This window comes from Staurois parvus, unplaced genomic scaffold, assembly GCF_062004578.1.
Source record: "Staurois parvus isolate SC_StPar_1 unplaced genomic scaffold, SC_StPar_1.0 ptg000336l, whole genome shotgun sequence".
NCBI classification, from domain to species: domain Eukaryota; kingdom Metazoa; phylum Chordata; class Amphibia; order Anura; family Ranidae; genus Staurois; species Staurois parvus.
The window spans coordinates 2,055,470-2,068,019 of NW_028318132.1; the positions used below are offsets into that span (position 1 = coordinate 2,055,470).

The 12,550-nt window shown below is 40.7% G+C and overlaps 1 protein-coding gene across 2 annotated transcripts in view; it reads left to right on the plus strand.

The window, feature by feature from the left end:
• Nucleotides 1-12,550, plus strand: part of ANKRD13A (ankyrin repeat domain 13A) — a 56,440-nt gene that overhangs the window by 24,027 nt on the left and 19,863 nt on the right. For both annotated transcript variants that reach the window (XM_089684109.1, XM_089684108.1), the window contains 4 exons: nt 15-204; nt 5,547-5,613; nt 5,735-5,816; nt 9,148-9,209. In XM_089684109.1, the coding sequence (XP_089540235.1) occupies nt 15-204; nt 5,547-5,613; nt 5,735-5,816; nt 9,148-9,209 (401 nt within the window). The remainder of the gene's footprint in view (nt 1-14; nt 205-5,546; nt 5,614-5,734; nt 5,817-9,147; nt 9,210-12,550) is intronic.

Sequence of the window (12,550 nt, forward strand, 5' to 3'; positions counted from 1 at the left end):
TCCAATGTCCACAGATAACTGGGCCGAGCTCATGGAGATCAACCATGACGACAGGACAGTTACCAAGGAACGCTTTGACATCTCCCAGGAGATAGAGGGCATTACATTGGATTCCATGCAACCAGCAGAGCGGGAAGTTAGCAAGCGGCTCACCTCTCCAGTCATTAACACCTCCCTGGATACATCAGCCATTGCCTTTGAAAGGTATAGTATATTTCTTTATCTTTGGGGAAAATTATGTCAGTTTGCCAACTTTTAACAGCTATGTATATATTTTAGCAGCTGACTAAAAAAAAATGATATACCAGAACTTTTGCAATGCTATGCTCAGCGGGTTAAAAAAGTTTCATAGCTGTTGTCGGTTTTTTCTTTTACAGCTTTTGGCTGCGATAATATCATCTTAGAAGACATCAACAATTAATGATTGGTAGAGTAAGGGAGAGTTTACAACATCCCATATTTACAAATGATACAGCAAAGTTAGTCATGCCTGAAAATGTAGGGTGTGCAGCTCAGCAGATCTTTATAAGGCAGTATAGATTTTTAATTTTCAGGAAATTCTCGTGATCCTTTTTACAAGAAAAACCATTGCTTAAAAGACAAGTACAGCCAAAGTTAATTTGGCTGTACTTTAATGGATCGCAGGAGTGCAGTTCATTCTACACACCTATAACCTGTTTTCAGCCATCAGTAGGCTTAAGTCTGCTGTCGGCTTATGTCACCCAGCCAGTTCAGGCTGGGGAAAGATCGTGACCATATGGTCGGGATCCACCCAGAAGCTTGGACCGGCACATGGCTCAGGCTCCGCCTAGTGCTTCTTCTCTGCTTTGCTGGTGGTTATGCAAGTGAATTTTGTTAGTTTGCCTTGCAGGAGCTGAGCACAGGTTCTCCTTAATGCTTTCAATGCCAGACTCTGCACTCCACTTTTAACCTAAACGTGGGCCAATGGTTTGCATATTTTAACCTACAGCATTTCATTTTTTTTTTAAAAGGACCCCCCCCCCCCCCAAAAAAAAAAAAAAAGACAGGACTAGTAAAATAATAAGATGTTGCAGATGTTTTCTATTTTTTTACTCCTTTGACACTTTTTAGAAAGGTCTGACTGCTTATTGCTTTATGGCTCGCTAGCACTTTCCAGATTGGTTACCTTCAGTGTTTACATTGGGGAACTGTACTCAGACCACATGGCAGCAGGGCTGGTCTTTAATGCTTGCTTCAGGTAGCAGACCGTGCTTGTATGTGCCATCCTTGGCACATGGTGCAACAAGTGTAGTTGGTCACAGGATGCTGTACAGGTCCACAGCTGTGGTTCATCCCTATGGCACCCAGACCCTGAAGATTCCTTTGAGGGTATACCCACTTTGATGGGAGAAGCCTGGACCCTGGCCTCGACCAGTGTTGTGGGAAAGATAAGAGAGGATTTCCCTGTACCTTTTTACTTAACAGTTCCTGGCTATACATGTCATGTTTAATCATTACTTGGACCTGTAGTACAAACTACACTGTATATCCTTTTATCCTGCAAGACATGCCGCAGTGCTTACCACACAAGTTTTTTTTGAAGGCACAGATTATTGGGTGTGTGGTGGTTTTTTTTTTTTTTTTTTTTTTTTTTTTCCCCTAGATGTTATTTTTTCACTTTATATGCCTTTGAAGGTAATGTTTAATATAGCATTTATCAGTTTAAACTTGGCAGCCTTTTTTTTACACCTCAATCCAGAAAGCTCCCTGGCTGGTAATGTCGTACTTTTAAGATTCAAATAAAATACACTTCCGTCCACCATTTTCTATGATGATATTTGCTGTCTCTTCTGTTGCCTAATACCTCGGAGACACAGCCACAGGAATTCTGTTTCCACAGTGAACTTTCTTCTGCTATGGAAAATCTTGTTCTTGCCTTCAGCCCTACCAGTCTGCATAGACTGCATAGTGAATGCAATTTGTGAAATCTCCAGAATATCCTTAAAATTATGAACATATGCACAGAAAATATGTGCTAGAGCAGGAGTGTCAAACTGGTGGCCCTCCAGCTGTTGCAAAACTACAAGTCCCATCATGCCTCTGCCTTTGGGAGTCATGCTTGTAACTGTCAATCTTGCAATGCCTCATGGGACTTTTAGTTGACAACAGCTGGAGGGCCACCAGTTTGACACTTGTGTGCTAGAGCTTGGTCGGCTGACCTTTCTGGGAAGGAAAGGGTGCCTTTTCTACTGCCCTTTTTGAAGGTGAAATCCTCTTTTAAAAAAAATCCTTTGGAATACATTGAGGTGGTTATGGAGGGTAGGGGGTTCCTACCCCGCTATCCACAATTGCACCTCCATGTTTTTGTCCTCTTCCTCAATATATACAGTGTGATCTGTTCACCCCCTCCAGGCATTATCTACAGCTGGTTCATTCTTTTGTGTTAGATCCTTTATCTGTAAGTCCACTGGACATGTTAAGCCTTCTTCACAATGAAAGTTTGCCCCTACCCCTTGTGGCCTTTATTTCACTCTGTCTTTGGAGGTACCAAGAGCCTTTATTGCTGTCTTCTTTTTGTTGTTTCCTTATAGCTCCTTGCAGCTTTACAATCACAGAGGGTGGTCATCTCCGTCCCCTTTAGGAAGAATTGCAAGCAATTTCCAAATCCTGCACAAGGCCCCTTGTCGTTTTTAGGGACAAGTCTGAATCCTTAAATCTGACATCTGTCCTAATTACTGCAGTAGCTAGTCTACTGTAGACCTGTCATTATATCTCTCATAAAAGAGCTTTATTTCTATTTTTAATAGCAAATGTGACATGATGGGTTATACTCCCCTTCTATTCACTCATCAATGTAGTCCTTGCTTTGGTGAAAAAAATCACCACACTATATGGTGGTGGCCTAGGGTGTCTTGGAGACCTTTCGCTACAAGGCTCTTGAGCCTAACACTTTGAAACATTTGTAACTCAGTATATTAACACCTCATGTGCATGAGTATGGTGGACTGTGGTCTATTCTTCACGTGCACTCCTTAATTGGCACAAACCAGAGATAATTCAAACCTTGCTGCCCTCTAAGGACTAGGGTTTTACTGATGGCAACTGCAAAAAAAATAAAAACAAAAAAGAGGGGTTCACCAGCCTAGTGCTTTACCCCATGGATACTTTATTCAAGATCTATAAAAAAACATTCTTGCAATCCATGCAGGTTCACAGCAAATCAAGCTTCTATTCCGTAGTATTCAGTGGTTTGTCAGACCCAAAACATTCCACTCCCAGAAAGACGCTGTCCGAGATCCAAATCGGCTTACACATTTTGAGAGTAAATCCTCTTCCCCAAAGCCAAATAACCAGGATCCTTCCCTTACAACCTTCTGTTCCCTCCTGGCCATGTCATGAGAACCACAAACTCCTCCCACAAAAAGTGGTAGATACACGCTCGATTAATCTCTCCCTAACTGGAGAGGTGTTCTAGTCTCTCTTTTTACTCTCTCCAAAACTATATTTAAAAAAAAAAATTCCTTTAGTCATACTTTGAAAAATTTCTACTAGATCTAAAAAATAAAATTATATAATTGGGCAGCACAGTGGCTAAATGGTTAGCACTTCCACCTGGCAGTACTAGGGTCGTCGGTTCGAATCCCAACCATGGCACTACCTGCCTGGAGTTTTCATGTCCTCCCTGTGCCTGCCTGGGTTTCCTCTTGATACTCCGGTTTTCTCCTATACTCCAAAGACTTGCTGGTAGGTGAATTGGCTCCTGTTTAAATTGGCCCTAGTATGTGTATGTATGAATGTGAGTTGGGATCTTCGATTGTACACCCATTGAGGGTTAGGGACTGATGTGAATGTACAATATATATGTAAAGCGCTGCGTAAATTGACGGCGCTATACAAGTGCCAATAATAATAATATCAGGTTATTAAATGACAAACATTTGTAAACTTTAAATTGTGCCATTTTGTGAAATGGTAAAAATCGTAGGTCCACATCTGTGAATAAGTAACTTCTAAAAATCTGAAGGTTGGGCTCACACTTATGCGTTGTGGTAGTGCCCAATCCGCAGTGCCGTGTGTGTTAGCTGCACTATAATATGAGTCTGCTAGTGTGAATAGACCCATAGGGAGAGACTTACTAATACTGTTGCACAGAATATGGTGCAGCTATGCATAGTAACCAATGAGATTGTAGGTTTTATTGTCAAAGCTTAGTTGAACATACGTTAGAAGCTGATTGGTTACTCTGCACAGCAGCACCAGATTCTGTGTGCACCATCTTTAGTAATTCTACCCCATAGCATGTTGGTGCACCACAGTGCAGTAATACATATAGCTTGCATTATTACATTGTGTGTAGTGCACATATGTGTGCTGCGTGGGGAAAGTTAGGCAAGGGGTAGTATTTCAGTTTTATTTAATTAATTTTTTTTTTTCGGGGGGGGGGGGATATCCTAGGTCTAAGCAGACCCCTAATATTTTAATTTTGAGATACAGAAAGAGATATGGGACAAAGGGTCCTCATCTCTTTCTACTCTGTAACCCAACACTTGCTAATGGAAATTGAAATATTCAGTAGAGGTTGCTTCACAAACAAAAAGAAATATGACTTGTGTTTACTATCTCTTCTGAATGAACACAGAGTTGCTCACTACAGCAGAGAATGCAGAGGATATACTGCTTACTGAGGTGGCAGTCCTATTCCTATGTCCTTGGCAGAGAAAAGGTTAAAGGGAACCTTTACTGAAAGACATGCTACTTTCTAGTATGTGAAAGCCAGAAAACTAGCAATCTCATTTACCCTCTGGCTTCAGTACTCTCTCCCTTTTACTTGTATGCTCATGAGCATGTCTTACTTTACAGATATGCATACTTGTTCCAGATCATTTACTCAAATCTTATGCAACCCATACAGAGTACTAGCCAGACAACTAGCATCTTCAGAAAGCGGACTGGTGATGGCAGCCCCCTATGTCTGCTAGGAAAGCGTCACTCTGAGGCTACATTCACACTTGACTTTATTTCTAACTCCTGCCAAACGCCATTTTTAATGCTCCCCAAACTCCCTATGCTCGTTTTTGAGGCATTTGAGGCATTTGATAGGCATTTGCAAAGCGTTAAAACCGTGCCACAAACGCCTATAATGAAGTTTATTGGTATTAACGTTCTGCAAACGCCTGCCAGGCGTCATCATAGACTTGAATGGGAGGCTTCAACTTCTGACACTGTGTGCTGCCATGTACAAAATTTTCATAGGCATTTGAGAAGCATTAAAAACACTTCCCAAATGCCTGTCTGATACCTGTTGACAAGCTAGCGTGAACGTAGTCTAAAGCTGGGCATATGTGAAGAGGGAACATCACACAATAAATATGATTCTGGTAAAGGGGAAAGGTTTTTTCAACAGACTGCTATCAAGTGTAATAGATTAAAGCAGAGCTGCATATAAGGAACCTAATTCCTAATATATCCTTTTTCATGGAAACTGCAGTTTAGCATCTGTATTTTTTTTTTCTTAATTTACTGTGCTGAGCGTGCTTACCCTTGACAGCAGCTTTGTGATATATATTTTTTTTTTTTTTCCAAAGAACCAAGGCAGGTTTTTGGGGATGGAGGACTGATAAAGAAGAAAATGTAAATAGTTATGAAGCAAAGGTAAGAACAATAATGGCTTATGTCACAAATGTTTGTTAATTTTCTTTTTGCTGCTTTCCTTTTTTATTTCTTAGTAATTTGTTGCTTGGTATACATTTTGGGTTTATTCTCTTCTTTCAAGGTTTACTCTGCAAATAATGTCAATGTTATCACAAAAACACGAACTGAACATTTAACAGAAGAAGAAAAGTCACGGTATAAAGGTAACTTGCCAGTTCTTTCATGTTATGCAACAGCTGTACATGAATTTCATTAGGTTCTCGGTCACACCGAATCTGATTTTGAAATTTCAAGGTTGGATGTCAGTCCGACTTCAGGTGCGACTTAGAAGACATCTGTGTGACTTCATGCACAGATGTCTATGTACAGTTGTGTTCAAAATAATAGCAGTGTGTTGAAAAAAGTGAATAAAGCTCAAAATCCTTCTAATAGCTTTTATTTCCATACAAACAAATGCATTGGGAACACTACACATTCTATTCCAAATCAAAACATGAAGAAAAATATATCAAATTTGTGTTGTTCCTCTAAAGAAATTGAAGAGGAGTGACTATTAGACTGTTCAAAAAAATAGCAGTGTTTTGTATTCTTCTTTACAAACTCAAACATTCACTATATAAACTGAAAAATGTTTGAAGATTTTGCTTTCCTTTGAATCACTTGATGAATATTTAGTTGTATAAGCACTGTTTTTGAGAACTGCTGTACATCTGTTGCATGGAGTCAACCAACTTCTGGCACCTGTGAACAGGTATTCCAGCCCAGGATGATTGGACTACATTCCACAGGTCTTCTCTATTTCTTAGTTTTGCCTCAGAAACTGCATTTTTGATGTCACCCCACAAGTTTTCTATTGGATAAAGATCCGGGGATTGGGCTGGCCACTCCATAACGTCAATCTTGTTGGTCTGGAACCAAGATGTTGCAGGTTTACTGGTGTGTTTGGGGTTGTTGTCTTGTTGGAACACCCATTTCAAGGGCATTTCTTCTTCAGCATGACCTCTTCAAGTATTCTGATGTATTCAAACTGATCCATGATCCCTGGTATGCGATAAATAGGCCCAACACCGTAGTATGAGAAACATCCCCATATTATGATGCTTGCACAACCATGCTTCACTGTCTTCACAGTGTACTGTGGCTTGAATTCAGTGTTTGGGGGTCGTCTGACAGACTGTCTCCGGCCACTAGACCCAAAAAGAACAATCTTACTTTCATCAGTCCGCAAAATGTTGCGCCATTTCTCTTTAGGCCAGTCAATGTGCTCTTTGGCAAATTGTAACCTCTTCAGCACGTCTTTTTTTTTCAACAGTGGGACTTTGCGGGGGCTTCTTGCAGATAGCTTGGCTTCACATAGGCGTCTTCTAATTGTAACAGTACTCACAGGTAACTTTAGACCTTCTTTGATCTTCCTGGAGCTGATTGTTGGCTGAGTCCTTGCCATTTTGGCTATTGTTCTATCCATTTGAATGGTAGTTTTTTGCTTTCTTCCACGTCTTCCAGGTTTTGGTTGCCATTTTAAAGCATTTGCGATAATTTTAGCTCAACAGCCTATCGTTTTCTGCACTTCTTTATATGTTTTCCCCTCTCCAATCAACTTTTTAATCAAGGTATGCTGTTCTTCTGAACAATGTCTGGAACAACCCATTTTCCTCAGAATTTCAGAGAGAAATGCACTGTAACCAGCATGTACAACATTTGCTGCCTTCCTTCCTTAAATAAGGGCAATAATTGCCACCTGTTTTTCAAAGAATGAATGGCCTCACTAATAGAACTCCACACTGCTATTATTTTGAACATGACCCTTTCAATTAGTGATTCAATTACACAGAATCAGCAGCATGCATGTCATGACTGTTGGGTCTGTTGGATTTCTATTACTCTACTACACCTGCTAGTAAATTATTTGCCATGTAGAAATATAATTTCTACCAAAAACAGTGATTGATCAGGTTAGTGATGTCTGACTGCTATTATTTTGAACACAACTGTAAGTCGCTCCTGAACGTACAAAAGATGTGCAGGAAGTATTTTCAAAATTGGTTTGACTGTTGGAGTTGGAATCACACCGATTTTACCGCTTCCATTGCAGACAATAGGGTGCAATTTGTCACGCAATTTGAAACTATCAAATAGCATGACAAGTTGCACCGGAGTGACCGGGGACTAAATCTACTTAGTCCTGACTTCAGTACTCTTTTATGCTTTAGTATGTAACTATTGCTTTTAAGTTCTTTGACCATTTCTAAAATTAGCTTACAAACAAAAAATCTAATAGCAGATGGATTGTAGTTAGGTTTTAGTCTGAAAATTAAATTTCATTACAGTCTACCAAAAGACCTCTGCAGAAAAAGCAGTGCAGAAACGTATGCAAACTGCATAGGTGTGAACCTAGCCTACTACAGAAGAGTAAATGCTTAGGTTGAGTTTGGCCTTACAAAGTTGGCACTAGAATATACACATAATTATACAGTATATGTAAAGCCACCACTGATGGGTAGAAATAAGAATTGGTGCTCCAACTGATGGAAGGTAGGACTAAACTTCCTTTTACATGTGTCCCACATGTGTTGTAGCATGTTTGTTCCTAGTTTACTTTAGCTAACTAGGCAAGGTCCACAATCTATGCATTACATCCAAATTCAATGAATGTCCTGGAGTTTCACTGCTTTTATGGGACTACTCCAATAAATTGAATCACAACAGGAAATTGACAATGCTTAATACACTGAGCCTTTAAGGCCCTCATCTGTGAATTAAACTCTGTCCTTTCAGTGTGATTCAAAGAAATGGGATGTACCTGTTGATGTAGTACAGCACTGGGACCTTTGCAACATGTATGTTGTAATAGCTCCAAGCCGACAGTATTTCATCGTAGTCTCTTACACTGTAGTTTCAGGCGCTAGCAGAGGCAGAGCACATCTCGCTCCAAGATGCAATATAGCGTACAAGTACCGCCGCACACTGTGTTCTACTCTGATGTGAAGTGAATGAAAGACAAACTTCAGCTCCAGTCCCTATCCATTGGTCGCACCCCTCTGACATTTTTTACCTACATTAGGCTTAATCGTAGAGTTACGATTAAGCCCAATATAGGTGGAAAATGTCAGAGGGGACCTGAGTTGAATATAGTCTTTAGTTCTCTTTACATTGGAGTAGAATGCAATGTGCGGTGGTGCTCGTATCTAAAATGTTGCAGTATTACTTTCCACAAATTATAACATGGTAAGTTATGGATGGGGCTTAGCGATAATCATTATTCCAGGAAATATATGCATTTATAAAGTACTGCCTGAAATTTCAGATGTACTAAGAAAGGTAGTTCCTCCGCAGCCAATAGTGGCTTTAGAAGAGTATTAAAGGCCACTGATTTTTTATCAAGCTCTGAGCAATCTTTTATACATCTGTTTTTGGAGATGGCTAGAAAAAAGTGCAGGACACATGGCCAAAACTTTTTATACATGCTCGCATATGGAGTAAAATACTTTTTTTTTTTTTTTTTTTTTTTTTTTTTTAATCCTATTTTCCTTTTAGCTGACAGAAACTTTTTGGAGTCGTTACTTGGAACCGTGGAGCACCAGTTTGGAGCTCAGGGGGTAAGTGACACAGCTGAATCATGTCATATTTGGGGCTTTAACACTCCTACAAGCTTTTGCTAGAGCTGGGCTGGACATAGAAGTCACCAGACTGCTCTAACTTCTAATGACAAAAAGGTATTTAGCAGTTTATATTTACTAAAATAATTGCACATCCATCTTCTGTTCTGAAACGTTTTATACTCCTTTCCTAGGCTATTTGCTGATATTTTTCCTATGGAAAAGGATTTTAAAAAGAAAATATCTGTTCTGGCAGAAGATCCTGCCATTTCAGTTCTCAATAATCACCTTACAATTTCTAGTGTGGATGTCCCCATTTTAAGGGTTCCATTGCTTTTTCAGTGACATTCCAATAGGCTTTTTGAAGTCCTTCTTTTTTAAAGGGCTTTTTTTCTTGCAGGTCCAGCCTTGCAGCCTGCTATTGCTATCATGTCTGTTTTCCAGACCATTACTAACTAGACAAGATGCATGAACAGAGACCAGGGACCTATCTTTGAAGACCCTGCTGTCTTAGAACAATTACAGCTGATAACTTTGGTCCTGTTGAATTTCAGCTGATACCTTCAGTTTTGTGTTGATGCTCTTGACAAGTCTCAAGAATCTTTTATCTTTGCACATACACAGGATTTTATAGCTTAAAGCTTGGTCTGCTCAACATGCTTGAGAGAAACATCATCTACATATGTCCTTTGAAGGTAAATGCCTCTGTGGGGAATCTCTTGATAAGTCTCACAAGGAAGTTACTGGAGGTAAAGTACCCCTACCCCACAAGAAAAAGCCTAGGTCTTCTCCCACTCCTAGGCTTTTACCTCTACTCCAAGAAAAGGGTCTTTTCTTTCTTCTAAGGCATCAACCTCAAAACCAAGACAGAACGCTACCATTTGTTGCAAGCCCTTGCCTACTAAGCCCACTTAGCCATCGCAGAAGCCCCCCCCCACAATAAAAGGGCACCCCCACTCTTTGGATTGGGGGGATGTCTGTTGGCATTTGTGCTAGTCTGGACCTGGATCTTTGGGTCCAATCTGTCATTTCAGGGGAGTAAAAGATCATTTCTATTCCTACTCCCTCCTCTCTTTTTTCCTTCAAGGAGTGGTTGTACCAGTTCCTTCTGCAGAAAAGTTCCTGTTCACAGTACCAAAACCCTATCTTCATTTTCCAATCACGCCAACGCTTCCTGTGTTTTGCTGTTGGATACGATAATTTCCAGTTTGTGGCACTGCCATTCAGGCTTTCCTCTGCACCTCGAATGTTCACAAAAGTGCTTGCCCCACTTCCATCCCTAAGAACCAAGGGCATTCCTGTCACAGGTAACCTGGACAGCCTTTTTCTGAAGGACCCCTCAGCTAGGTCCTTATCTGCCAACATCTAAAGAACCATACAGTTCTATACTTCAAACCTTTGACTGGATAATCAACTTTTCTATGTCTGCCCTCCTCCAGCATTCTCATTATCTGGAGTACCTAGGTCTAATCTTGGACACAGCCCGAGCCACAAAATTTCTCCTTCAAGACAAGATTGCCTCCCTAAGAGTGAGGTTCTTGAACTATCAGGTTGCAACATCATCCCTAATTTTGCGTCTGCATGAGGGTTCTGGGCCTCACGGTGACCTCCTTCAAGGCAGTTCCCTTTTGCCCTTTTTCTCTCTAGTCAGCTTCAACCTAACAAGACATGGAAAAAGCAAATACAATCCTTCGATCACCCAGTGCTTTTATCCAGTCAGGAGAAGATCTTACTGACATGGTGTATCCCCTGGAATTGGGGAAGTCATTCCTTCACAAGACTTGTATGAATGTAGTAATGATAGATGCGAGCCTTATAGGAGTTAATGCAATGATTGTTCATGAGACATGAAACTGAGAGCCATCAGACTGCTTCTATAACATTTGATGTCCCATCTACAAGGTCACCCAGTAGGGGAACAACTGGGCAATGACACAGCAGTGACCTCTCTACAGTCCACATTCAGGGAATGGACAATTGGCAAGTGGAGTTTCTAAGCCATCAACGCCTAGATTTGGGGAGTGGTCTCTGAACCCAGAGATCTTTCAAAATCTGTCAAAAGTGGGGAAAACTAAATGTGGACATCCTAGCTTCCAGGTTCAACAATAAGCTGAGCAAATTTGTTGCCAAGACTAGGGATCTTCTAGCATTCGCATTAGATGCTCTGCTGATTAGATTCAATTCCATATGGTTTATGCCTTCCCTAAGGGGAAGATCCTTCCTCAACTGCTATGCAAAATAGAGGAGAGGGTCCTAGTGATTCTCGTTGCACCAAATTGCCCCAGAAAAATGCGGTAAACAGACAAACTCAGACTTCTGGTGGGAAAACATTGGCTTCTTCAAAACAGACCATTCTTATTGGCTCAGGCTCCGTTTTTAATTCTTTCTTCCATGGCTTTATAGCATGACTGTTAAAACCCAAGTCCTAAAGGATTGGAGAAGCTGACTTAATCATTACCACTTTCCTCAGAGTAAGGAAATCCAACTCTCACAAGATTTACCATCACAGATGGAAGGCCTTTTTTGCATGGTGCGCAGATAGAAGGCTTAACCCTAGTTTTACTCTATCACTTGTATTCTGGGCTTTCTTAAGTCTGATCTTGACCAGCGCCTAGCCCTCAGTACCCTCAGGGGAAAGGTTTCTTCCTTCTCTATTCTGATAGTGTGACCTTCTGTATCACCTTGGGATCTCAATCTATGCTTTCTGCTCTTCAGAGACCCCCTCCCCTTTAAACTGATAATAGACATTGGAAGACCTCACCTTTTTATGGTTGCCTGCTTGGTCATCATCTAGTCCATTAGACATGTTTCTGAGGTAGCTGCTCTTTCTTGTAAAGAGCCTTTTCTTGTTTTGCTGAAGGATAAGGTGGTTATGAAGCTAAATCCTTCCTTTTTGCCTAAGGTGGTCTCTTCCTTTTACCTTAGTGAGGATATTGTCCTCTGTTTCCTCTATCCTGCTCCAAAACCTGGTAAGAAAAATGTTTGTATTTGGATATAACTGTCGGGCTCTTCCTGAAAGCTACAGCTTCTTCACAAGACTGAGTTCCTTTTAGTCTTACTCATGTCCCTCATTTAGAGTCCATTACACCAGAGCTGCTGGTATCTTCTGGGCTTTTCATCATCAAGCTTCTGTATCCAGGGTTTTTAAGATCACCACATACAGTACGTTACAAGACACAGGACAGGTCCTTCACTCTGTCTTGACCATTCCTTATTGCTTGCTAAAAAAAAAAACTGGTGCTTTCCTGAATGGGCAGGGTTATAGGAGGACACTCTAGGGGTGGCAGCATTTAGTCACTTGAAGGTAGCAACATATAGCCCATGATCTATAAATACCAGTC